The sequence below is a fragment of the Ixodes scapularis genome, unplaced genomic scaffold, assembly GCF_016920785.2.
Source record: "Ixodes scapularis isolate PalLabHiFi unplaced genomic scaffold, ASM1692078v2 PGA_scaffold8__174_contigs__length_109621045, whole genome shotgun sequence".
Taxonomy (NCBI): Eukaryota; Metazoa; Arthropoda; class Arachnida; order Ixodida; family Ixodidae; genus Ixodes; species Ixodes scapularis.
In genome coordinates this window covers 103,656,552-103,683,794 of record NW_024609883.1, presented here as the reverse complement: position 1 = coordinate 103,683,794, position 27,243 = coordinate 103,656,552, and the positions used below count along the sequence as shown (strand labels likewise).

Sequence of the window (27,243 nt, the reverse complement as noted above, 5' to 3'; positions counted from 1 at the left end):
CGCTTACACGAATTTTTTGACGAGAGGGGAGGGGGCATTACCATACCCTTCACCTTATGTCATATGTCTGGTGCAAAGAGGGGGGGGGGGGAGCATTTCTTCCCCCCCCCCCCGCCCCTAAATCTTGACGCCAGACATAATGACGTTTTTTTGTTTGTTTGTTTCGACGCCACTGGCTTGGACTGCCCAGACGAGCGTATTATTCACATTTGACACAAATAAACGAAAAGGAATGGTTGTCTGCTATCGACACGTGATACGCCTGTCGTTGTTTTCATTCGTTCACCTTTTCCAAAGTGACTCATATCAGCACGTCAGTCGAAGCTGTTCGAGAAGTTTCCATCGTTGCCAAGGTTACAGCAATCGGTGCTCGCTCGAAATTGATTCGCTGCCGTTTTGAGCACGGCGCCTAGGTTTTGCAGACGGCGCGGGGGACGGCCTCAGCCAATCAGAACCGTTTTTGCGCACTGCGCGAAGACTTCAAATCTGGCTATAAAAAACGTGGCGCGAACAGGAAAGCTCCGAAGAGAGCCTGCAATTTCGAAGACCTTCTCCAAGGAACTCCAAGAGCAAGATATGGACCGTGTCTGCAAGTGTGGTGGTGAGTTGGCTTCGATTTTGACTTTTTGTTTTCCTATTTAGCGACTTTATCTTAGAACATACGTGACCTACGTGACAAAGTTCATTTTCCAATTTTTGACTTTGCCATTTTTTTGTCGCTTTCTGACATTGCCTTTTTTTTTTTTCTTTTTTTAACGTCTTTTGAGTTATTTTTCGTCGTCTTCCGACTCTGCCCTTTTTGCCGCTTTGTGGCAGTCATTTTCATCGTTTCCTACTTTTATCCTGTTTTGGCGTTTTCTGGATTTGTCGTTTCCGTCACTTCCTGCTTGGACTTGATTTTGTTTCACTTTTTGATTTCCCCATTTCAGTAGTTTATACCTTTTCCATTTCCACTGTTTTCTACATCAGAGTGAATGTAGGAAAAAGTGTAAATGGAAAAGTAAACAGATTTTCAACCGATGAAATGTCGCATGAATAAAATCTTAGTTCCACCAAGCACTCGCAGCAATTTGGTCAAAGCTGAAACAATTGAAAGAAATCGAACGACAAAATGTCACTGTCGTTTTTTTTTTTCCTTTTTTCTTGTTTTGACCGGTTGTTGTGGGTGTTTGGTGGAACTGCGAACATTTCATGTTCTCGCTATCCGCAATCAATACTAAATATCTAAGTGAATTCACCTACTCCACTTCCGCCTGTCAGTGCGCGGGGGTGGCACTCCGTTGGTCGAACGCCGACTTTTCATCGAAAGCCACTTCAGCTAAAAAACATATCAAGGGGCTTTAACTTTAGCGAATGGTCGACGCCGCCAAGCGGCGTTTTCGGGTGGGTCGCGTAGGTTCACATGTTTCGTATTTAGCCACCGCAGACCGCCGCCGCGAAGCGCCGTGAACGTAGCACCACAAGACCTTGAAATGCTTAGTAGAAGAGCGTGTTGGTTGAAGTCATGGATGAAGAAAGAATAAACAATTAAAACAGGGACAACACAACTACATCTTTTCAACTAGCAACAGACGAGTAAATTTTCAACAGCGAGCAGCCGACTATACCCAGTAGGAGTAGGGGAGAGAAGGGGAGAGAAGGAAAGATAAAACACGCGAAGTGCAAGTCAGGGTGGTAGGGTTATCTCGGATTTTAAAATTCAACAGCAGTTTTCGTCAGATGTAGTTGTGTTGTCCCTGTTTTAATTGTTTATTCTTTCTTCATCCAAGACCTTGAACTATGCAGACAAGGCTGGCGGCGCGCATGCGCAGCTGCGGCGTTAGGGAGTTTTTGTAGATCGTTTTCGCTGTCCCGCAAGGCCCTCCGCAACCCGCTACGATAGCGGGAACTCCACAGTCAAGGCTATCGGTGCGCAGGCGCAGTAGCAACTTCTTCGTTGCGGAACGCTTAGCGGAAAGGGCAGCGCGGTCTACGAAAACTCCCTGTTTTCTTCACGGATACCGTAGCGGAGGAGAAAAAGGGTCCTAGTCGCTCATGCGATGTGGACCCCTAGCCGTTTTTCACTGTGTTCTCTTATTTCTTGACGCAGACCCCAAGTGCACCTGCACCACCTCGTGCAAGTGCCCTGATGGCGATTGTCCCTGCGACAAGTGCAAGGCCAAAAGCCCCTCAAAGTAGTACGTATGCTCTACAGCCTCTTTAAAACGGCAACTGCCGGTCCTACTTTTTTTTTTTTTTTTTTGCCTGTCTTTATTGTTTTCACAATTAATGGAAGGTACAGCTCCAAGTGTTTTCCTGGGCAAAGCATGGTTCCCAATCCTAAACCCCCGCACTGCGATCTAGTCCAATTTGAAGCCCTAGAACCAGTGCTTAAAGTCTGGGGGGTCTCAAGGGGTCCGGGACCCCCCTCCAACTTTGGCGGGGGGTCTGAGACCCCCCTTATACCGAAGGTCCTTTTCTCTTAGTCCTGTGCTTGGGGAACAGAGATGACAAGTCCTGGATAAATTGAAAGAATGCATAGCTGTAGAAGTGTTGGTTGAATGTTACCCAAGGAGCATATATAGAGGCCCCCCCCCCCCCCCCCCCCCCCTCCCCCTCCTTTTTACGGGGCCTCTACCTGAGCTCGAGCTAGGAGAGACCCCCCCAGACTGGAGGGAGACTAGAACCTTTATGGAGCCAGTCAGCGTCCTTGATTTTCAGAGGCGCCAGGACTCAGTATTTTTTTTTATTTTATTTCTTTTTCTTAGCTTGTAGCTTTGAAAAAGTACATTCGTGACATCATCTAGAGGAGAAGGGAATCGGTGGCCTACAGTGCACAGGCCAACTTTATGCTGAAATCTCAAGCCCGAGTTTATTCGCTGTCAAGAAACAGTGTGCCCTTCGAAACTAGTTCTGATATCTTTCACGGTGTGTGTCTTACCTACTGTTACTTACCTGTGGTTCCTTCATTTGTGACAGAGCCCTGCTGCGAAGCATCGAGGCGTTCACGGACCCTGATCTCTTCTGCAAGCACCAGATCACGAAAGCGCAACATGCATGGTGCACGCATCGTCGATGGGGTTTGAATAAACGCATTTTTTGCGAAAGGACAATTTCAGTTTACGTTGATTGTTTTGATCGATTCTTGCAAGCATTGCTTGGGTCAGCCAAGAGGCGCTACAACGCCACATGTCGCAGGTTTTGTCATCTTCCTGTGCCTATGTGATCATCAGCGAGACTGATCAAGCAGACTGAATGTGGAGCGACTTCGGCGCTTTCAGTTTGTGCTTGGACGTCTTCCAGCCTTTCATTGCGGCACACCAACAAGCAAGCGCGCTTGCATACGCCAGAGCACCAGACACCAGTCTGGAACACGTCCGCGTCCTAAAAGGTTGTCCTTCGATTCCGATCTCTGGAACGATGCTCGCATATTTTTATGTGATGCGCACTAAGAGGCAAACTTCCGCTCGTGTACCCTTTTCATTTGCGCTCTCGACAGCCCGTTCCCGGATAAGATAACGCTACCTCGACGTGCGCTATCTGAAAATGAAAGATGGGAGTTGACGCGTATGGAAACGTTTGAATGCGTTGCTTCCCATTTGTAGTTTTCGACGCATAAAGTATTTTTTAATGACCGGATGATTAAAATGTTAACTTCGCTATTTCTTTATTTTCGTCAATGCAGCAGATATGATGACGTAATCGCACAGGGTAATGTAAAAACAAAACAAAAAAGAATAGCGATTAGCTGTGCACATTTAACGCAAACCTATCGGTTGCGTCGTGTTCTATGCTACTATTATTCAAATGCTCAACCCCTGGTCATGCTGTGACGTGCTTTCATCGGTTGACTTGACTCCGATTCGAAAATTCCGCGCTAATGCTGAAATGTCGATAGTACCATACAGGGTGTCTCAAATATCGGCCAGGCTCTTCGAATGCTTCGAATAGACTGCAAAAGTCAGTTTATTAACCTATCGCGCTACGATTTTGTGCAGCGTTGCCCACAAGTGGTGCATTTTTTTTTATAAATTTGCAAAGAGCGATATTACCGGTCGCGACGCCAAAATCCGAGTCATCCGAGTCGCGGATCGTTTACTCGCAACGTCCTTGTTTACCAAGGTGTTTACTCGCGATGTCACGTGGTACCACCCGCTGACGTAGGAGACGACAAGTCCATTCCTTCGGCCACTTCGGCTCTGGCGCACAAAACAAACAACTTCCTCGCCCCTACGGCTCACGTGCGACAGCCGCGAGTGTGCTCACTGCTCGCTGTCTTTGCATCTAAACTCTTAGCTGTAATCTTTGTCACTGCAAATACGGCACTTATCTCCAGCGTTCCTGAAGCCGCCTGAACAACGTATCTCATGAAACAACCCTAATTGTGTAAGTACCCCAAGATTCTTTAGTCAAACATACCGCATGTGACAGGCTAGGTATGACAAAGGAGGAAGATGAAGTAGCTCGGTTCATCGTGGTAAGAAAGAGGAGGAAGCCATGTAAATCGGCGCAGTGAGGTGGCTTACCCTGTCGCAAAATTGAATAGCGTGCACGCCTCGATGGAACCGAATTGACACGTCTATGTGTTTCAGAAATTGATGTGTATACTGTGCGTAGCCCAGCCAAGTTTGATGCGCCGTTGACACGATACGGAGGTTGTCTTTTTCTGCGCTCGGACGCGGTCTGGGTGTGGCGTCTAATTTTGAACGAAAAAAAAAAAAAAAATCGATGCCTAAACCCAGGTACGAGAAGACGACGTACGATGACCGTGCGAGACAGACAGTCGTCGAGGAAACTCCCCATATACCGACGCCGCCTCCGAGCCCCTTCTGCATCAAGGAGTCCGTCAAGGAATACAGGGACAGAGTGCGGCCCGACTGGTGGCAAAAGGTACGACGACGGGCTGACCTGCAGAGTGTCCCTTGTCTGTTTCTAGTGGAGGCGCCATTTTGCCTTTGTATTTCGTGGATTTTTTTTTTTTTTTTGGGGGGGGGGGGGGGGGGTGGGGAGGGAGGAGGAGGAGGGGTATTACTTCAGGGGGTAGGTTTACCCCCGCTAACCCCCACACCCCTGCCTACTCTACTGCCTTGGTAGAGATGCCATATATTATCTGCCAAGAACAACAATTTATGGCGAATTCGCGTGGTCAATCGTCGGCAACTTATTTTGCCGGAAAACCGGCAATAGTGTTCGCGTGGTCAGTTTCCGGCCGGCGCGCACCGTTCGGGTGGTGGTTCTCCGGCAAGCACCGGCAACTTTCCGGCGCTTTTTCCGCCCGAGCTCCGAACGGCCGGGCGAGTGGGCGCCAGACTGTATCCGGTGTCGTCACTTCCGAAATGAGAGAGAAGGTCAGTGAGAAAAAAAATGAACGAAAGAACGAAACTGGTCTGAAGTAACTTTAGCAGCCGCTACGAAAGTTAATCCAAGTCGTTGGGACATGAGTGACGGCGGCGACAGGCTCTCGCTAGCGGTGTCGCGCGGGCAAGAGGCGAAGTAAACTGCCACCGTGTGGCGTTTCGTGTTCGGGTGGTGAGGGTCACGTGGTGTGCCGCCGGCGCGTTTCTGGTTGCCGGTTCCACCGGCTCGTTCTCGCCGGCAACTGACCACTCGAATTTGCCATTAGATGGGGCAAAATGCAAGTTAAGTAAAGGTGCCCATTCAGACACTTGCGCTTGACTCCGACCAACTGAGACAAGACTGGTTTTTAAGCCTTTTGCGACGGCTTGACCGGCTGCATTGCTGTGCATCCTGTCGTAAGCCATCCTAAGGGGCTTAAAAACCATTCTTGTCTCAGTCAATCTGAGTCAAGTGCAAATGTGTGAGCGGGCCTAAAGTGTCGCAGAAGCTCAGAAATGCAAGTTGAGTAAGTGTCGCTGAAGTTCGGCGTCTGTATGTGCTCTGTGATAAGACTCCAGGAAATAGTAACACCCATACACCTTTGGCAACGTTTACAAATTCACATCGCAGCGTGTCATACAAACAAACTCTGGAAGTTGTGCCTTCCAGGTACTATCGCAGACAATATGAGCTGAAACAGTGCTCCGGCCTGTGCATTGCACTACCTGCGCCGCCTGTCGCATTGCTCTGCAAACATGGTGCACCCTGAGGCCGAGATAAATTCTCACTTGCGCTCCCTGCGCCGCTGCGCCCTTCCGGCCGTCTGCTAGCGAAAATATTCGCCTACGGAACCATCATCACAATGCCTGTGCCGTGCAACCCAATGTTCACGTTTTCAGCTATCATGCATTTCAGTGCATTTAAAGAAAGCTTTGAAGTGGAAAATGCGCTTTCACGCTCGTATCTCCTCGAGGAGCGCTGCCTGATGGAGCTGCCTTGGCTAACCCAAAAGGAGCCGATCTGAATGTCATCGAACACATTTGGAGGCGCATCAAGGTAGCCATGTCACGACGTCCCGTCCACCGCGCCACTGCCGACGAATTGTGGGAAGCGGTGAGAGGTGAATGGGAGAGGCTGCAGGCCGATTCCTTATTAGAGAGAATGAAAGCCGTGGATGTGGTATTAACTTCTTTCATACATTTTACTGCATCTCGGGACCCCCTTAAAGGGGTACTCCACCGATTTTTTGAGCTACCTCAACTAACTATATTTTCTGACTCCCCGGCCTTTACTCTCTCCGGTATGCTATTTAGAATCGCGAAATTCGTAATAGTTATTGCAAAATGGGCAAATGAAAATGATGCAAAAACCAACATTCAAATATACGCGCGCTTTTCAGGGCCGTGACGTCAGTGGCAGGCAGGCTTGCCAGTCGAGCAAGCAGCCAAAAAATAGAATATGCCAATCATTTGTTCCGTGCTGGAGCACGGGTACTGCAGCGAGCTTCCCAAGCATTCATTTGACACCATGAAACTGCTTCGAATCAGTTTAAAACGAAATCTACAGCCCAAAGAGTGAACCCCTGCCTTCCACTGACGTCACTTTTTCATTGTTGCCAGTAGAGACTTCGAGCTTGAAAAACACGGTGAGGACCAAAACTGTAAATTCAATAACTTCGCGAAAAAACAATATTTTGACCTAATATTTGGGATACTATTTTTGCGATGTTTGTTGGTTAGTTTAGCAAAATTTCAAGCAAATCGGAGACAATGAAAAAATCGGTGGAGTAGCCCTTTAACTGGACCTCTGCCGATTGCAACAAAGCTTGCTGCTGCAATTGCGATACACTGTTTGACGACGGTAACCAGCGCATACTTTTGAGTGGTGCATCCTTGATCCTGATCTACTTGTATAGTGCAGTTGAACTTTCAAACCGACTATTAATTTTTTCTGTCTGACATTGTCGTCTGCGAGTGTTCTTTCGATGGACTTTTAAGCTCCTTCTCTTGGCAAATATATTGCTGTTTGTTGCATTGTTGCACTTTATTAAGACTAGGAATTTGTAAATAAAACGAAAATGTCTTGTCAGCATTTGTTTTGTTTGAAACAAACACGTGGGCCCAGTAACAAAGAAATAATTATAAGTCTTCATACCAATCAAGGTTACCAAACCTCTGCAGTAACATGTAGGGTTACCGTTGTTTCATTTTTACACAACTGTGCTCAATAAAAAGAAAAAAAAAGTAAATACTTTGAAGTTGGCCTAAGTCCCGTATAGAAATTTTGGCCCATATTTTACGATGTCCTACTTTGGGCATGCACTTCATAAAAAAAAAATTTAAAAAACTTTTGTCTTTTGATGTGACTTCCGAAAAACGATAATCGCAGCTGCAATTTAAGATACTTCAACATTTTTTCTTCACCAGTCAGAGTTTTTTTTACGTGATTCTACACAATGGAATGAAGTAAATCAATTTCAAAAAAGGAATGACAAGTATAATCTTCTGCCCCCCTCCCTTTCCCGTCTTGCTTTCAGACGGCCGCAAGAGTGCAGTGGAGCGGCGAGCGCTGTACTTTGTTTCAGCTTTGGTCCGAGCGCGGCCGATGTTACGAGCTGAAGGGCCAATCAACAGCGAAAGAGGCACAACGTCATGGCGTGCTTTCTGTAGTTGATAGGACCAGCCGGCATTCGCTGTCTCTCTGTGCACTGCTCCTCCACCAGCTAGTTAAGCGCAGAGAGCACGCCATGACGTTGCGCTTTTTACGCTGTTTGATTGACACTTCGGCTCATAACATTGGCCGCGCTGAGAACTAAGGTGAAACAAAGTATAGTGATAATTTATCTCGGCCTCAGGGTGCGCCGTGTGTGCGAAGCAAAGTGACAGGCGGCGCAGGTATTACCGTGCGCCGGCCGGAGCGCAGTTTTAGCTTGTATGGTCCGCGACAGTACTTGAGATGGGCTGCGTGGGTGTGATCACAGCAAAGTTACTGTGTATGCTGAGTGCCATGCTGCTTGTTAGTAAATGGTTTGTTTGTCTATACACCAACTCTTCTTTATTACGTCGCACTTGAGACACTACACGCTCACTTCTGGTCTCGTTTCTGAGCAAACACACACCAGTGAGCCAGGCATTGCTAAGCTGTTTTGGTAGAAACCAGTAAAAACCTGACTTGTCAGTAAAACATGGTAGACTTGTGAAAACGGGCTGCACCAAAAGACCCGGAAAGGGCGTCGAGGTCAATTTTTTTTTGCATTTTCTGCCTGTCTGATCTGGCCGGGAATGTGGATAAGTGCTGTGAAAAGGGAAAACTAGGTTTCATTGTGTAAGGATCACCTTTGTGGGAAGCACTTTGCTACCGGTGGTTTCACTGGGGCTTGTCGTAACATTTATTTCTATTGTTCTAACATGGACCTGTGAGCATCGTCAAGTGGATTGTATGATGTGCACACCACGTCGACGTGGTAACTGTGACGCAAAGTAACTATGCCTCCAGTGACTTGCACACATTAATGGTGTGTGCAGTAAATCAGCATAGTGTTAACAGTAGGTACAAGGCAATGTTGGCCATTGTGATTGGTGGCAATCACTGATTTGTTGTGCCTGATTCACGTGGTACGGTTCTGCGTGCATTTTTTGGCTGCGATTCCGAGCCCTGCATGTTTCACCCATGCTCCTTTTTTGCAGCATGAGCAACTTCGCAACTGAAGGTCATGAGCGGAATTACATCACGTGAATCAAGCTTTATGTTCATTCTGAGGCACCCAGGTTGTACTAATTGCTGTACGTCGGGTCATTTACACAAAGTTTTGCGGTGTAATGAGGTTTGTCCATTTTGCTGAGGCCACTTCAGTTGTTGGACATTGCTGTGCTTTGCTTCACTTCATATGCGAGCGAAGCTGAAGCTACAAGTACGAAGCATGTTGCATGGCACGGCTCTATGCAGAGCCCAAGTTCGTCTGCTTCTTGTACAGGGGTTGCAGTGCCATCAGAACGCCGAGCTCCGATTGGTTTTGTTGGAAGAATAGTTGGCAGACCTCAATGCTAGATGCCTTGAGATCTACCCACTATCTTTCCAATCGAAGCTCTACGTTCTGACGTCATTGCATCCCCTGTGCAAGATGCAGACAAACTTGCACCCCTTATAGTCGGTGACGAGTTAAAGAAGCGGTGCAGCGATTTTCAGATTTCAGTCAAATAACTGCGGGAATTAATCTGTGCAACCTCTAAGAAACAGAAAACCATTTGTTTTTGCGCACGCTAGGTAAAGTGAGTAAAGGGTTCTTCAACTCTTGCGCCATCTTTCGAGTGACGTCTCTGGTGGACCACCTGGTTTCCCTTTGGGCTACGTCTTCAGAGCCCCCAGCCGCTTCCTCCGCGATTGTCAACTTCTCAAGGATTAGCATCGGCGGAGGTCATAGCGAGCGATTGACATAAATGCCTGTTTGCCACGGAGCTGACGGCGAGCGTCGCAGTGGATTTGTTCACTTACACGTGTCTTCCTGCGATGCGCCACAGTAGTTCCCGTAACCGCCAAACGTGGCTGCAGGTTGGCAAATAACATGCCATTTGAAATTACGCAGTAGAATATAAATTTCTGGGGAAGGTCACACATTTTTTTTCTCTCTTGTTCCTCTGTAAGCTATATAAAAAAATACAAGCTGCAAATTCTTTCAATGTTAAAATCGTTGCTCTGCCCCTTTAGGAATTTCCAAAGGAACTCCACTTTCCATTCTAGCAGAGAGAATGCCAGAGAGGCGGTGACCTCCTCTCCTGCATTTGCTCTGCTAAAGTGGAAAGGGGTGGGGGAGCTTCCCCTTATCTCCTGACTTGTAACCGACTACAGTGCTGCGCAAGCGTTCATGCTTGGCAGGGATGCTGAAAGCCCGGCCCTCACTTGTGTAGCTTTTTCTATGCTCAAGCTTAAAGTGAAGTAAAATATAGAAACTGGTAGGATCAACAATTTGAACACAAAAAAGAGCACGGGAACTCGCCCCGATCCTGACATTGTGTTACAATAGTTTATTACTGGGGGACGGCACACCTTTTGCCAACACCCCCAACGCGCTCACGTTGCGTCACTGGCGTCGCAGGGGCACTCCAGTTTTTGTTTTGGAGCACGAATATGTGTGCTCGGGGCATTTCACTGAACACCAATCAAAATTTAATGTTTAAATCGGCGTGTCCTTGGAGGTATGTTCCTCAGGCTGTGGCCGCCTTGCTGGGATTTCATTTGACCAGCTGGGGCCCACGAGGTCAGCATCTTTTCTCTTCCTGAAACAATGGGCTTGAAATGCTGACTAACAACAACGCATACCAACTGATCCAGTTATTCATTCTGTTAATCTCTTCTCCGAATAAATTGAGGCAGTGTACCAAGATGTTTCGGAGCTTACCAGCCGTATAGAATTGTACATGTGTCTAAAATTGATCTTTGGTTGTAATTGCTGTAGATACCTGGAACATGGGGTGCTATTGCACTTGTTGAGGGCAGGATAACTTTGGAGTATTTTTGAGGCACCAACATATCTGTGGCATTTTTGTTTGAAGCCTTAAGCTGTAAGTAGACATAATATTCTATCTATTTTATTTACAAAATTGAAACATGCCCTTTGCATTTGGAATGCGACTTGCATTGCTGACCCAAACCGGTACATGCAGGTGACCGAAGAAGACGACCAAGCCCTAAAGCTGAAGAGAGGCCAGTCCAGGTATTCCCCTTCTGCAGACGGAAGCGATGGCCCTTCAGGCAGCAAAAGGGTCAAGTCGAAAACCAAAGTAAGTCGGATTCAAATGTGGGCACGCCAGTCAGCTGCTGTTTGCGCAATGTAAACATCGTGGGGGTTCGAGAGTGTGACGAGTACCATATTTTCCGGACTATAAGTTGCACTTCCGTATATTGAGCCGTTTTCGCGGAAATGTTGGTGTTTAAAGGGACAATGAAGGCAATTTCGGAGATCTTTTTGGCGATTGAACTGGGTTCCAGGCTCGTCTCGGGCCACGTTGCCCAAATTTCAGCCGAAACCGGCGCTTGTGTGCCGCGCAAATCAATTAAACAGTCGCGGTAACAATCGTACCGGGATCGACTGGGGCGACGTCCCAAGAGTTGCGGGAGAAGCCAGGAGAAGCGGAGCTCACGTGACCGATGCGGGGCCAAGGAGCGCGACGTCACAAGAGACGCGTCAGCGATTGGTCGAAACGGGAAACATGCCCTTGGTCACGTTTTGGTTCGCGATTTTTAGAAATACTGTTCTACTTTCCGCTTGAATAACCATCAAAAGTATAAATGGGATCGGAAATGATTACTAACCCGTAAATAAAGCAGCATCATTGTTTTTTTTCTTTGCTACGCTGGACACGAAACCGGCAACAAGCAACTATGGACCAACAAATAAAATTAAAAAAGAACACTGTACTCGAAAGATTTTGCAAAATGGTAGCGGTAGATGGCTGTTCTAACGGTCGACTGAAGACCAGTATTCGTTTGGGCGACGCTAGTTTTCACGTGTGGGTTGCTGTTCGTGTTCTTTGACGACGAAAAGAGGAAGTCCGCGGAGGAACCGGATCCCGGAACGGCGGGATCGCTGCCACTTTCCCCTCGGCATCTCCCCCGCGTCCGTCCTTCGGCATGCGGGCCGCTCGTTGCCGGCTGGGCGGTCTCCGTCGGTTGATGGCAGAGGCCGCCGCACACATACTCCCATTCCGTTGGTGTTCAATCACTGAACGGAAGCTCGAACTCGCTCGCGAGAGCGGCATTCGTCCATGCTGACAGAGTCGGCGCAACGACCGCGCCACCGCGCTGCTATAACCCACCGCAGTAACCAGAGTCTTGATCGCCTAAATACTGCCGATACCGACTATTCACACTTGACGTCACTCCTTACGTCACCTCCGTTTTCGGAGGCCCAGAAACAAGACTGGAGATGGTTCAGTTTCGGTTTCTTTACTTCTTCCGTAGGCACATAAATACGCGTCATAAATGTCTACAAAAAATTGGGCGGCAGGCTATGTTCCCAAGAAGCATTAAAACACCATTTAAAAAAATTAAATAAAATCGTCTTCATTGTCCCTTTAAGTCGCACCCCTCTGCACAGTTCATGTGATAAGTTTTTTTTGTTTTTTTTTGTTTTATGCGCATTGGTATTGTGAAATTGGAATTTCGCACAATTGGCTAGATCACACAACCTTTTGATGCGCAACAGCTTTGCCACCGCAACACCTTTGCCCACCGCAACAGCTTTGCCTATCGCAGAAATATTGAAAAAAAGCTATTTGAAAATATTGACTTTTTAATGTGCCCTATAAATTTAATAGGCAATACAAAGGCCAAAAACAAATGCCAAAAAATTTATTATATGAGCAATCTTTGAACACACTGTAAAAAAAAAGGGGGACTAAAGTCCGGCTTCACTGCATTACCGCAGAGCAGTACTTCAGACGCTGCATTACCGGGCATAGCAGTACTGCAGACAGTTCACATCATTTTGCATGCAAAGTGGTAGAAAAATGTGAAGGGGCTGGAGAAGGATTTCTTTTGTTGATTCTAGTCCAATGCCGACACGATGTCCTCATCGCAATCGGAGTCATCTGAACTAATATCCAATAACTCGGTTGCATCGCTCTCGCTGTCTGATGAAAGATTCGTCTCCTCATCTTCCGAATCTGAAAAAACGTCGCAATATCTTCGTTTTTGCCCCAATTTTGATGCAGGATCGTCACTACGAACGCAGCGACCAGAAGTTGCCTCTTCCATTTTTAAATCCCCTGTTGTCTGTGTTGAAACAATTTTCTGCCAAATTCAGAGATTTACCACATTTTTATTTTCCATGAAGTGCCATCTACCCACGGCAAAGGTAACTAGAAATACGTGGACTAGCCCAGTTCGTCCATGGTAGCGTATTGGAGCCCAAATCAACGTGGACAAGGCCAGCTCGTCTTTGGGGGGAGTGGTACAAACAGTGTGGACAAACTTAGGTCGTCCATGGCAGGGAAAGGGTTAACGTTTCGACTCGCAAGTAATGCCCATAGCACAATGCTGTTTGGCTGGGGCAGTCGAGCGTTTCGCACCAAAAGGACGTAAAACGTGCAAAATGAGAAGGTAGGGCTTTGTTTAAGCATACACGTAACGAGCAAACGAAGTTTGACGTGTTATAGACACCCGTGAATTAATCTTTGAACCACTAGGCCTAGCCTAGGCCAAGTCATGGAGATGACGCAAGCATGGATGCACTGGTGGATGGATAAATCGTGACACACTTTTTTCGGTGCCGCTAGCAGATTGGCTAGCCACAATCCTTCCTTTTACATGTAGCAACATGGCTGGAGCGGGTGTAGCCCGAAACAACCCATTCCCATTTGAACCCGTCCCATTTCGACCCATGCCGAATCGACCTTCCCGTTTGAACCCGATCTGTTTCGACCCATTCTCAAAACGACCTTCCCGTTTGAGCCCGTCTCGTTTCGTCCCATTCCCGAAACGCCCTTCTCACTTGAAGACGTCCACTTTCAACCCATTTGTATAAGGCCCTGCGCATCACAACCTCTTCGCAAAAGGTCTAATCGTTCTAGCCCTGGTCGGCGCGCCTTTTCTCCTAAACAATTCATGTTCTGAAATATTTTTGCATGCCAATGTATTATAAAATTATGCACCTCTTTCAAGTAAGCTTCGAAGTAATATAGTATTCTTCCTTCAACCACTTAACGTGTTTTTGCTTCTTTTTTTTTTATTTCAAGGTGATTCTTACAACGCGCAACTTCGAAACAGTCAATCTACACTCTGCGACACTGTTACTGGAAAGACGACCTTGTCGCTTTTTAACTATTTTACTTCGAAATGGTATTACCAGGCACCAAATGTTAGGGCTTAAGGTACTGGCTCAGATGAAAACTTCCAAAGACAATGATACTTTTTATGGCAGCCTTTTAACTCTATGACAGAAACAGCAACATTGCCGCGTTACATACCATAATGTAGTCTTGCGTACACAAGCACATTGGAAAAGCTAAACATAGCGTCGTCATCGTGACACTATTTTTAGGGTACCCAAAGTGCTTGCATACGTTTTTATAAAGCTCATATTAGTGATCTTGATATTTTAGAGACGGATAAATCAAACAGGGTGACAGGCATATGAATGCGACTCTATTTTCTTTTACAATTTCAAACACTGAACACTCGCGCACACAGGAAAACATGCATCATAGTCGAGAAAATGCCTTCGCCTTGTTGAGAAAGTCGAACAGGGAAATCGTGCCATCAGAAAGGCGACACTCCAGTTCTGATTGTTCGCGGTCCCTGCCGACCCACTTGAGCCCCCTCGCCCGTAAGGCACCACTCTTGCAAGCTGCTGCAAAGATACTCTTGCCAAAGCCTCATCCTGTTTGATCAAATCGATGAAGCTGTGAATGTTCAGGTGAGCCCTCCCTGACACCGTGTTTATCTTACGGTGCCATTTCTCCAGGCTTGTTTCGGGAGTGGGAGAAGTGAGGTCAGCAAGGAGGACTGACTTTGGAGACCTGAACTAAATAAACTGTTAACGAACAATACAAACGAACCAACCTAACTGATAACGGACGATGGCTGAAGCGGGAAGGCTGTTTCGGGATAGGGCGAAATGGGAAAGGATGAAACGAGAAGGTCGCTTTGAGCCGGGTCGAAACGGGAAGGTTGAAATGGGAATGGGTCGAAACGGGAACCACCCACTGGAGCATGGCAGATAAAAACTGCTCATTAAACAGAAACTCTGAAAGACGCGAGAAAAGTTTCTGCAATGCGTGTATACCAGCCCACTTACCTTTCAGTGTTACTGGACTGAAGCAAAAGAATATAGAACCATGGCTGAATTAGGCTACATCAATCACAGGCTGTAAAAGCTTTACCCTCACTGTCTTGCCTATCCACATTGAGCCTCTTCGGGGAAACCGTAAAATTTTATGAAAGGTGTAGAAGAGTGTGGTGGCAGGAGTGCCTCCTGGAAGGGGCAACACCACCTATGGCTACGTAGTTATGATGCTCTACGAAAGATGGCACGTGGTGCATAAAAAATGGTGTCGCACCATAAATTAAAGAATAAAAACCCGTCTAAATTGCATCGGTGAATAAGACGCACCAAGAAAAACTTAAAAAAAAAACAAAACGCGACTTTTACACCAGAAAATATGGTACATAGGCGTTTAACTTTGCGAAATCAAGGTGCGGAACACAAATCATTTTATGTTGTTTCGACCTGAAAAGTGCTCGAGCTAAGACCTGGGGGACTGTAGCCATGATATTGCATTTATCCTTAACAGCATACTTGCAAATTAAAGAGGGTTTGAAGTCTACCGTTTGGCTGGCAGTTCCACCCTACTCTGCTTTCCTGCAGCGCGTTCTGCGGCAGCGGCTTTACTGGGATATTCTTTGCGTTCCTTCATTCCTCTATGGTCGTTGATTTTTCATACCAGATACAAACGGAAAGAGAAGCGTTTGGGCACATACTCTTCCGGTCCTAAAACCTCAGTGTCTCCATTTGAGTTTTGCAAACTTAAAGGGGCGGTGCAACAATTTGCGGACTTTGGCTAATTAATTGCGGGAATTGATCCCGGCCACATATAAAACGAAGGGCCGAAAACTATTCTTTCCTGCTTGCCCTAGTTTTCATTAAAAAAAATGAAAGAAATTGATATCTCTGGCACCCCTCAACTCAACATTGAAGCGGCACCAGCTTCGCCTGTGACGTCATTCGGAGTGGCGTTGGTTTCCGGTTGGGTTCTTCTGGCTTCCGTTTCCCCAGCGCTCGCCGGCTCGCCGGGCTCGCCGGGCTCGCCGCTGTCCCGCCGATTCCCGACCAACATGGCGGCATGGGCGGACGGCCTGAGCGACGTCGGCAGTCGACGCGGCGGGCAATCGAAGTCGAAGTCGAGGTCGAGACACCAGGAAGAATAACGATACCACGATACTACGAACCACGACCAACGCACTCCGTCCAGTGAGGGAAAGACAAAACGTCCGGGTTGCTCGTGTAGCCGCCGTAGGCGCCTCGGGCGTCGACGGATGACGGCGACGGCAGGTTTTGTTGACTTGCGGTAGATGGCGCCACAAATAATTCATACCCTTTTAGCGGCAATATTAGGCTTCTGAAGCGTTTTTGCATGCCTAAACAACAAGATTTTTTAAACTTAACGTTAAATCAAGCTTACAATTGCGTAACACTATCACTTACAAAAACCACTCCGAATGACGTCACACCACAGGTTCCATTTGCGGCCACCATGTGGCCGCAGGTTGGGAAAAAAAAGCGTTCTTTATTTTGCGATTACGCAGCGAAATAGAGGTATTTTGGGATACGGTGGCACTTTTTCTCTTACTTATGCCGAAGTAAACAATATAAAAAATACAAGCTGCACATTCGTTCAGTGTTAAAATCATTGCACCGCCCCTTTAAGAGAGCATCACTAAAACGCCAGCTTATTCGAAGGAACTGAACTGTGCGCCGAAGACGTCGGTCGGATCGATGGAAAGTCGCTAGGGCAGGAGTATCAAGCTAACAGCAGGATCTGTATCCAGTCATTGCCTGAGCGGACGCTAGCAAACAGCTAGCCACGATTGCCAGAGCAGCACAAGTCGAGCGTCGTTTCCGTCTCGTTTCTTTCGACAGTTCCAAAACTACGAGGCTCGGAGCTGCGTCGTTCGCAGCTGCAATGCTCAAAGCCACGCCGGTCAAACCTACGAGCCTCGGAACTATAGGCCTCGAAGATGTAGTCCTCAGACCAGCCAGCCTCAGGAGTGCCATTCTCGCAGCTGGAAGGAGCAAAACCAGGGCACGCGAGGCTACGACACTCAAACCTGCAAGCCGAGAAGCTACGAGGCTCGAACCTCGGAGGCTTCGAAGCCATGTGCCGGGTTCTTCAGCGATGGTCGTTTCCAGCGCAGCTGTTACTACCGGCAGTACTCTCGTGACGAAGGAACTTGCCAGTCGTTCGTGCCCCTGCTGCACACGATGCAGGTTCTGCCGACGCTGAGGGCTCCGCACCTGGCCCGATGCCGCTGAAGAGCAGAATGCAGCATGAAGTTTGCCTATTCTATGCCGCTGAACTGTTGGATCTGTCCACCTAAGGCGCGACCCATAATAGTTCTGCCGAAGAAAGCCTTTCTATGGAACGGAATGTTGCAAAGGAGGAGTCATCCCTGAATGAAGCGTGCGGATTGTAGTTTAGCCGGCTTGGCCAATTATTTCAGGCTTCGGCTGTTCAAGAGTTTCTACGGGCTTCACTGGAGGTCGCTTTGCATGCGAATGTTGAGGTCTAGCAGCTTTTGATTTACCTTAGGATTGTTGCAGAACATGATTAAGTGCTGTGTTGTGGAGGAGAGGTATTAAATGAAGATCAAGCTGCCAGAATGCTAGTAGTTCACAAAGTTCGGAAGATTTGAGGAGGGCAACGTCAGGATATGTATGCCTGGTAGTGCCGTCGCTGTTGAAATGTTTCAATAAAATATTTGGGACAGTCCACTGCACACCGTGAGACCGCTCAGTGGTTCTAAGCCTACTCTAATTTTGGCCGATTGCAGGAAATTGTATACCGTAATAACCCCAGATATGGCCTACCTAAAACTGAAATAAAAATGAAAGTTGAAAAAAATTCTAGTTAGATTTTGTGACCTATGCTTGTAATTGCAGGGAGGGGTGATGAACCAGACTGCCCTTCCCAGTCAGCAATGTTTGCTTATCTCCCGGCGGGGTTAAGTAACACCATTTCTGCTGAGGTCAGCATTGACCAGGGCCCTGCAATTGCTAAAAGTGAGCCATCTTTCGGTGTCTTTAAAAAAAATAGTAAATCATACCGAAAATAGGGGTGAACTATCTTTCTGGGGTGAGGCACCTCGGGATATCGCGGTACTGTGAACATGAGAACCGGTATGCTGAAAAATGGGTGGATCTGAAAGAAGAAAAATGACCGCATCTTCACGTGGTGAATGATGTTGGTTGGGGCGAAGCTCTGGTGGTGCTGATGATGCTGATTTTAATGTTCATAGGTAGTGCTGATGGTACTGATTTTTTTATTGCTCATAGGTAGTGATGAGTTTTGGGCTGTGTTTCGACTTCATTATTACTGCTTTATGGTCGGTGAAATGCAGAGCCAGTGGTTCTTCTAGCGGATTACCTTAGATCCGCTAGAAGCCGTGGGAACGCATTTCCACCGCCTAAGTCAATGGTCCATGTCAGAAAGAGAATGTGTGGTGTGGAACGCGGTTATATACGCATTTGAGCATTTGACCGCAGCACCCTCTAGTCTATAAACGTTGAGCCAATGCATGCAAAGTTTAACGCGATTATATACGCATTTGATCGCAGCGCCCTCTCCTGTGTAGACGTTGAGCGGCTACATGCAACGCTTCATCCATGACATCCCCAGCTCTTGAGTTACTACCACATCTCAGAGCCCCCTACTCGTCCCGTAGTCGTGGCCGAGTGGTTAAGGCGATGGACTAGAAATCCATTTGGGTCTCCCCGCACAGGTTCGAATCCTGTCGACTGCGCAAACATTTTTTCTTTTTATGTGAGCACGGATGCTGGACAGACGGACGGACAAGGCTAGACCCTATGGAGCTTTGCCCCTAATAGAGACAGTGCCACAACTTAGAAGTAGGAATGACATCTATTCTGGTGTGTGATAAGTCATGAAACCATTGCTATCACTCAGTTTTGTTCTTGTCGTCACTGGATCTTTAATTGCACTCCTTTTCCATCAATCTTTGTCTTTGGTCCCTCTGAATTTATCAGAAGTAGAAAACGTTTTTGTTGATCTTATGATCAGCTAAGCCATAATATTCTCCCAGCATGCTTGATTCAAGTGGCTGGGATTTAGGGAGCCCACCCTTAAATGGTCCGTCAATGGCGAGGTTCAATGAATTATTTTAACTAGTCGTGCCTCTGGGACTGCTGATTAGGTTTGTCCTCTTTGGGGAAGGACATTTTTCACAGCACCCGTTGGGCCCCTGCAGCATGAATCTGAAACATGGTGTCTTTCCATAGCAGAGGACCTGACCCGCATTCCGAAAGTCACTCAACCTGTTCCTCTACCATGGTACATACTTGTCATCCATTCTTGGGTGCTGCACGATGGCATTCTTTGGGAACACTTCCTGTGGGAAAGCAATTTTCTCTGTCAAATTTGTGCATCAATTGATTTCAATCGGTTTCACTTAAAAGTTGCAACATCCTAGCAAACAGACATTTGTCGTTGGTGACAATGTTTGAATTGCCTTGTGAACCTTTGCAGCCTGTCCTCACAAAGCGCTGCTTTGAGCCTCGGGGCCACTGGAAGTGCCACTGCACTTTGAATCCTGGTTTCGCATTGCATCATCTATTTTTTGCTTCACAATGTCAATCTCAATTCCATCCTTGTTGCTGTAAAGTTCAGTAATAGTTGGCATGTTGCTTCCTCCAGTTGCAATCACTGTTTTCGTCCATGAAGTCTTGCTTGGCCTTGTAAATTGATGATTGCTTTACTACTCAAACAAGTTTGAACTTGAAAGCCACACCATAACATCTGTTGGTTAGTGCCATTGCATTGAAAGACGAGACAGCCCTTTGCAATTGTAACCCTGGGTGCAAACGAATAAAAGAATGGAAGCATGGTTGCTTACGCTGCGTGTATCCCCCCACCCCCCCATATTGGGCACCGGGCACGAGGTAATGTTCCACAGTTGTGGCAGAACCACATCTTCATATCCAGACTTGACTTCAGAGTTTCATATTTTGTGTTTTTCTTGAAAGTGCTGGCCTAGTTTTGAGTAAGAGTGTACCTCATTGGATTTGGCAAAGCAACCTAACATTGTCTGAGAGTTGCTTCGGTTATTGTTTCGCGGTTATGGTAGCGTGAGCTACACTGGGAAGGGGGGGGGGGGGGGGGCACGGGACGAGGTTGAGCAGTTTTGTGTTGCTCCCAAACAGCCGTGCTGCGCAGGCACGAGGAGCAGTGACGTCACACGGCGCACAGCTGGCGCGCCGGAGCCGCCGCCGCCGCGCGCCTTGCGCTTCGCTGGCCTGCGCATTTCAGAGGAATGACGTCATAGCCGCGGCAGACGCACTGGCGCCGCCGCGTGCCCAGCTGTGCGCCTCTGTTGCGCAGTAGCCAAGTCCGACGCTGCACCAAAGCCGCTTGATAGCGCCTCTCATTTTGTGCTCATAAGCTCACGCTACGTATATCCTGGCATAGCCAAGCTAAGCCACCGCAATTTATTTTCTAAACCTTCTTAACCAGATCTCTATGGGCTTTTGCCAGACGTAGTAGGTTTCTATCTGCTTCATGCTGATTTAAAAAGCTACATTGGAGCGGGACAGCTTGACTGTCTGAGTGCAGTGGAACTGCTAGTATTCCTTATTTTTTTCTTACATTAAATGACATTGATCTTACATTCTCTGACGTGTAACGTTCACATTTTTATAGCAATCGACAAAGAAAGCTTGTTACCTTGCAGGAAAAATCCAATCCTGGGACACCTACAGGAACCAATGACAAAGCTAAAAAGGCGAAATGATTGGAAAAATCGGTCTCAAGTGCAGCGCCAACACGAAATATGGCAATTCGACGAAGACGGGGTAGCGCAGTCTGGCGTGAGACACATTTACATGACCCAACATGGCACGCACGGTACCTTACCTGCCGTTTGGGCCTCTTAGCATACCCTTTAGCATTTTGATCCGAGTAAAGTTACTGCACCTCTCAATTCCTTATTTTGTCTTACTTGTGCTGAAAACTTGTGTGCTTGCTCTTGTCTCGTACTAATGGCAGTGGCTTTCAATTCTCGTTATAACTGTAGTAAGTTACAGCTCAAGAAGGTAGGGCGAAAGAAAGGAAGGCCGGGGAGGAGGAAGCAGACGGAACACTGGAAAGCGGAGAAGGTTTCGCCCCCTCCTCCCCTGTTTTTCGTCTGCTTCGTCCTCCCCGGCCTTCCTTTCCCTATTCTTACCTTCTTGAGTTTTAACAGAGTATAGATGTGCGCAAAGAGTTCAAATAGATGCCTTTTAAAAGTCCATCGGGCAACATTCGTGGTCGCCGTTCTTCGGGCACGAAACGTGTTATTGGATCAGTCCTGGCTGAATGATGACGCAGCACTCGTTTTCAATATGGGCTGAGCAGAGTTCATGCTGAACTTTGATGCAGCTCCTCGTGTTCAATATGTAATCAGAGTTCTTGCCCAAACAATGGCGAACTCGGGTGATTGGTGCAGCTTCTACTAGATGGCATGCACTCGGGGTCGGCCCTAGGGGGGGCCACCTGGGCGGTCGGCCAGGGCGCCATCAAATGGGGGGGCCGCCGTGTCCCTTTTTAGTTTTCTTTTTGCTTTTTGATTTATTTTGAACACTGCGCCCGACATGATGCCATATGCTCAATCGCCATTCATTATTTTAATGGGGTTCTCGTCTCACCAAATGCTCAATTGGTGCCACTACTCACATGTTTACTAATAATGTGGTGTCCTACCTACTAGATAGGGGTGCATAAAAAAAGGGGGGTGGGGGGGGGGGGGGGGGGGGCACGGCCCTAGTTTGACCAGGGCGCTTGATGGTGTAGGGCCGACACTGCATACACTTTTGAAAAGGGTCTATTGATAAGCAAGCCTCTCTTGGGAGTACAAACTTAAATGGACGTTTGGGAAGGAAAACGGTGGCATTCTGTATCTAGACTGAATGCAGAGAAGTGTAATAGCCTATGTAATCTTGCTACAACTCGGGTGCCATTTAGCTTACATTAAGGGGGGACACTACCCAAAAAAAATATTTTTGCAAAGAAAGTTGATTTTTAAAAATGTCATATTTACATTCACCAAGTACCAACATATGAAGAGTATTCTCAGAAAGTCTAATTTGTTTACGCTGCATAGTTATTTTTTTTATAAATTGTTTTTGGTCCACTGATGCTAAGAACAGGTATAGGTTCCAGCACTTAAAGAAAACTATCGTTTGGTCACAGGACAAAAGGAAGGGCTCGCTCATTGTTTTTCCTAACTATAATTTAATGGGCGATGACACTGTGGCATTGTTCTTTTATTTATTGATGTCTTTTATAAATTATCTAAGATTTTTTCGTCATAAAAGGCAAAAAATGTTTTTGATTTTTCAGGACCATGTTAGCATAAAATAAATTACTTTTTAGAAATTTTGTTTTCACAGTTGCACTCTCCAGGCATTCTGCTGTGTATCTAGTGAAGAAAAAGGTATGGTATTACATCAGTTTTTTAATGATAGCTTTCCTAAACAATGTCAGTATGTTCCTAATAAAATACAACTGCAATTACTTTCACAATTTATGTACACAGATGAAACTTTGCATTGCATTCTGCCACACAACTGCCCGTGTATACTGTAAATTTCACTCGTACCACGCCAAAGGTTTAAAAGTTGGCTTTTTTGGGTAGTGTCTTCCCTTAAAGGGGCACTCAAGTGGATCCTGAAATAGTCTATTTACCGTCATAACTCAATCTACGGGCTCTAAGCATTATAAAAAGCACGAAATCACATTCAAGAGCCACACAACTGCCCGTGTATACTGTAGATTTCACTCGTACCAAGCCAAAGGTTCAAAAGTTGGCTCTTTTAAATAGTGTCTTCCCTTAAAGGGGCACTCAAGTGGATTCTGAAATAGTCTATTTACCGTCATAACTCAATCTACGGGCTCTAAGCATCCTAAAAAGCACGAAATCACATTCAAGAGCGGCCGGAGATTGTACCGTGCCCCCCTTCCTGGCCCGTGGCGCAGAACACCAGGGGTCTCCACCGGACGGGAAAGCAGCAGGGGAGGGCACGCGACAGCCAATCACGAGTGACGACTTCCCAGCTGACTGATTTTCTGAAGCGCTCGTATTCGAAAATTCAGTCCGCCGGGAAGCCGTCACTTGTGATTAGCTATTGCGTGCCCTCCCCTGCTGCCTTCCCATCTGGTGGCACCCTGGTGTTCTGTGCCGTAACGCAGAAAGGAGGGCGTGGCACAATCTTTGATTAGATTTTTAATAGAAAACTAGGCCACCCTCGTATGGAATTTCGGGTTTTTAGGATGCTTAGAGCCCATAGATTATCACGGTGAATAGACAATCTCAAAATCCACTTGAGTGCCCCCTTTAAGTTTTTGCATAAGAATTTCTACAGCCCTCATTTATCGACCGAGTGCAATCCGCGGCAGTATCGAAACCTCACAACCCTCTTTGATCACCAGAATTCTACATAAGGCATAGAATATGTTTAGTTTCATTAAGCCATCTGCAGTTTTCGCATCTATGATCATAATATATCAGAGACCGTAGAGTCTTCATTGATACACTCTTCAAATGCATAACGTTGGAAAAGTGTTTCTGGGAGGCATTCACAGATCTTCGACTCTGGCAAACGGGGGAACCAGAAATATGTCCACTCTAACGGGTTGGCTTCCCGTCACTTCGCGAAAAGGGGTGGCTTCTGTGTGCATCAAATGTTCTTGCCCAAACTTGCTTTTTCCAGAGAGCAGATGGCTGACGAGCTGGTGGCAGCGCTGCCGGCTTGTTCCCTGGAGCAAACAGCCACACACTCTCTGGCGGAACCCGCAGACTGCGCTTCGCATTGCGCAACCTGTGTAAGGTGCAACATGACCACTTCCCTCCTTCGTCTGCAACGCAGCTTCGACGAACGGGGCATCGAGCTGCTCGCAGACTGCACCACGGACTGCTGGCTCAACAGGCAGCTGGACATCTTGAACAACATCCTTTGCAATGTCATCATGAGCTTAGAGAGACGGACGCCTGGCACGCTGTCTCTCTTGACGCTCACGTCCTTGAAGAGTTCCGAGATGAACGTCGACGCCAACCAGGCACTGGCACTGCTGCTCGTCTTGCTCCAGCTGCACGGGTGCATCGAGGAACTGGACTTCGAGGATCGCCACGCCATGGGACCGGACGTGCTCACCGTGCTTCCGGCGGGTATCTCCAAGAGCTGGAGGCTGAAATGTCTGAACCTAAGAATTTCAACTCCGCTGCCGGCGGGGCTCGGGCAGTGGTTGAGGTTCCAGACTGTCCGCTGCTTCGGTTTGAGCAATGTCGTCATCTCAGCGCAGGAGGCTGAGGAGTGGTCCCTGTTTGTGGACAGCTGTCCTTCTCTGCAGAGGGTGGTGCTGAGCCTGAACTACCTTGACGAAATGTCGTCCTGTGCAGTGCTGACAGGTCTCAGCCGAGCCAGCAAGCTAACCGAGCTAACCATTAAGAACAATAGGTTAGGAGTGAAGGGCTTGCAAACTCTTTCTCGTGCTCTAAAAGAGAGGTCAATTTTGACATCTCTGACCCTGTGGAATTGTGATCTCTCAGCCAAGCACATGGAACCGTTGGCGGACGTCGTGGCAGAAGGCTGTACCATCAACACACTAGATCTGTCTTGCAATTTCAGGATTGGTGATGAAGGCATCAAATGCCTCTCCGAATGCCTGCACAAGAACAGGACGCTCAAGAGATTGTGTCTTACTAATGTAGGTTTGTCTTCAGACATTGGTTGTGGAAGCCTAGGAGCACTTCTGGCTGCGAACACTACCATTGAGTGCCTAAACTTGTCGGAAAATCACATCAACGACATTGGCATTGCTTGCATGGCCGCAGGACTTGAGAGCAACGCCACTTTGAAAACATTGATTCTCGAAAGCGTCAGAGCAGGTGCAGATAGTGTGGTTGTTCTTGCAGACGTCGTCCTTGCAAAGTCTGGGAGACTCAGGGTCAGGCTTGGCAAAGTTAAGGTAGCAGGGGCTGACTCTATAAGGTTGGCTCTGAAGCTGAAGAATAATAGAGCACGGGAACACCTGGAAGTCTTTTGGGACTCCAACAGCGTAGCGAACCTTGTCGATATGCTCAATCGATGCACGCACATGGACGAGCTAACCCTACCGGACATCACATTTGAACGTGGTGCCACAGGAAGCCCAAACTGCTTCAGCACTCTTTTCGAAGGACTCTGTGCTAGCGACAACGTAAGGGCACTGACAGTCACGAACGCCGACAGCGTCGGAAGTGAAGAGGCATTCTCCAAGTACCTCTCGAGGACGAGGACGCTAGAAAAGCTCAGATTTCTCTATGGTGCAATCGTTCGGACAGACAACCACATCATGGCGGGACTCGTTGACAACTTGTCTCTAAGAGAGGTTCATTTCGGCGACTCCTTATTCGCGAGCAGTTCGGCACTTGCAGAGGTGTTGCACCGAAACTCGACCTTGGAGGTGATAAAGTTCTACCACTTTGAAGTTGAGGAACTTGGGATGACCAAGCTGATAATAAACCTCAAGTCCAACACGAGCCTGGTTCGGTTTGAGACCAACCCAGGCTGCATACCGCCGAAGTTCTACTTCCGTTTCCACGACCTGTTGAGGAGGAACTGGGACCTTTTGGTATGTGCCGTGGCATTTGTGCTGTATGGCGTCCAAGACAGAGCTTCGGCGGAGGCGTTCGAAGGGAAGCGGCATTCGGCCGAGCTGCAGGCAAAAGTTGCTTCCCTTGGGATGGTCTCCAAGGAAGAGGCTGGGTGGATGATAAGGAGGGCTGAATTCCGCAGAAGGAGCGAGTTCTTTCTTCTTGCAGGAGTGGTTCGTAAGGACCTCCGCTGCCTCCCAACTGCAAGCGGTCAGCCGCAGCTCGAAAACCTGGGTGAAGTGCTGTGCGAGATTGCTTCGTACCTGAGCATTAGCGATGTTCGGGGAGGTTTGACGCCCTTACGATGGACAGTCCCAGCAAGTCGGTGTCGCCAATGGCTGCGCCGTTGACTGTGGATTCATGTTCAGCAAGAACTGTATTCGTGGAACGATGGAGGCAAAGTTCTGGTATCGGCCTTGCCTCGTTTTGTTTTGCAGCACAGCTTGGCTGTGCTGTGGGAAAGTGAATGTAGCTTTTGCTTTCTATGTGGTGTACCGTCTAAGTAGACTAAAGGCAGAACTGAGTCATTTTGGCCATGAAATGGCCAGCCTGGCTCTTGCTTGTAGATTTTCATGTTGCTATGCATGCACTGGAAGTGGAAAGAGTGTCAGTTCTGTACATAGGAAGCAAAGGGCAGCCACTTCTGTGTCCCATTTCTGCAGATGTACAACTTTTTGTTTTTATTTTGCTGACGGCGTTGTTCAGGGGTTAATCTGCTTGATGCTCCAACCTGAAATTTGAATAACAAGTCGGCATACTCTAATATAATATTTGGAGGTGCATTTCAGAGCGGTGTCACATTTGTCTTGTAAATAAACAGTGGTCAAAATATTTTTATGCCTTCAATCATTGTAGTGTGCAAAGATGGTTACTAAATTTGAGGCAAAGTTTAAGAGTGAAAACATTAATCTGGTATTCCCATTCCTTTAGTGAGCCAAGATTTCAACTCTTCACACACTCTTCTTTTATGTGCCTTCCAAGTGGAATTAACTATAGTAACATGCCTTTATCACATCTATACAGTAAGAATGAGGACTTTCTTGGTGATGCACAAATGTACCTGCGCATTTTTAAGCTATGTATTAAATCCATGTTCCAACAAGGGGGTTCTTGACGAGTTGTGAACATTGTCATAGCCGTCATCAAAGTTGCAGCATCTTTTATTGAACCATATCCTTGGACAGATTCATTTGAATCTCGTTTGTCATAGGAACGATGTTGCCTAGAGTGAAGTACCAGTAAAGAGGAGTGCACCTGTAAACCACCCTCAGTTAATGAGAAAACCGAAAACTGTTCAGTAGGAAGCTTTCAAGTTCGTGAGAGAGTGGTTTGCAGCAATCAAAAATGTCTATAAAAAAAAAGAAAAAGGTTGATTGGAGACAGCTTCAAGTTTTTTTTATCTTTTTTTAAGCTTAATTTGGAAACTGACATGAGAGCTTCAACTTTGTTTTAATGTTCGTCTTAGGTGACGAAAATGCATGTGGCATACTTGATCTACCGGTATCGATATTCGCTGTGCTATAGTCAGTT

At 47.2% G+C, this 27,243-nt stretch overlaps 1 protein-coding gene and 1 long non-coding RNA gene across 2 annotated transcripts; both read left to right on the top strand.

Moving 5' to 3' along the window:
• The first annotated feature begins 476 nt into the window (after positions 1–476).
• On the top strand, positions 477–3,092 carry LOC115317186. Its single transcript, XR_003918002.2, has 3 exons — positions 477–601; positions 2,090–2,177; positions 2,959–3,092. It is a non-coding gene; the product is annotated as an uncharacterized LOC115317186 (long non-coding RNA).
• Positions 3,093–4,091: 999 nt separating this feature from the next.
• Positions 4,092–26,818, top strand: LOC8039865. The gene is made up of 4 exons (XM_029976778.4): positions 4,092–4,365; positions 4,722–4,869; positions 10,977–11,093; positions 23,792–26,818. Exons 3-4 carry the CDS (start codon positions 11,053–11,055, stop codon positions 26,061–26,063), a joined length of 2,313 nt encoding a protein of 770 aa, XP_029832638.3. The 5' UTR covers positions 4,092–4,365; positions 4,722–4,869; positions 10,977–11,052; the 3' UTR covers positions 26,064–26,818.
• Positions 26,819–27,243: the final 425 nt, after the last annotated feature.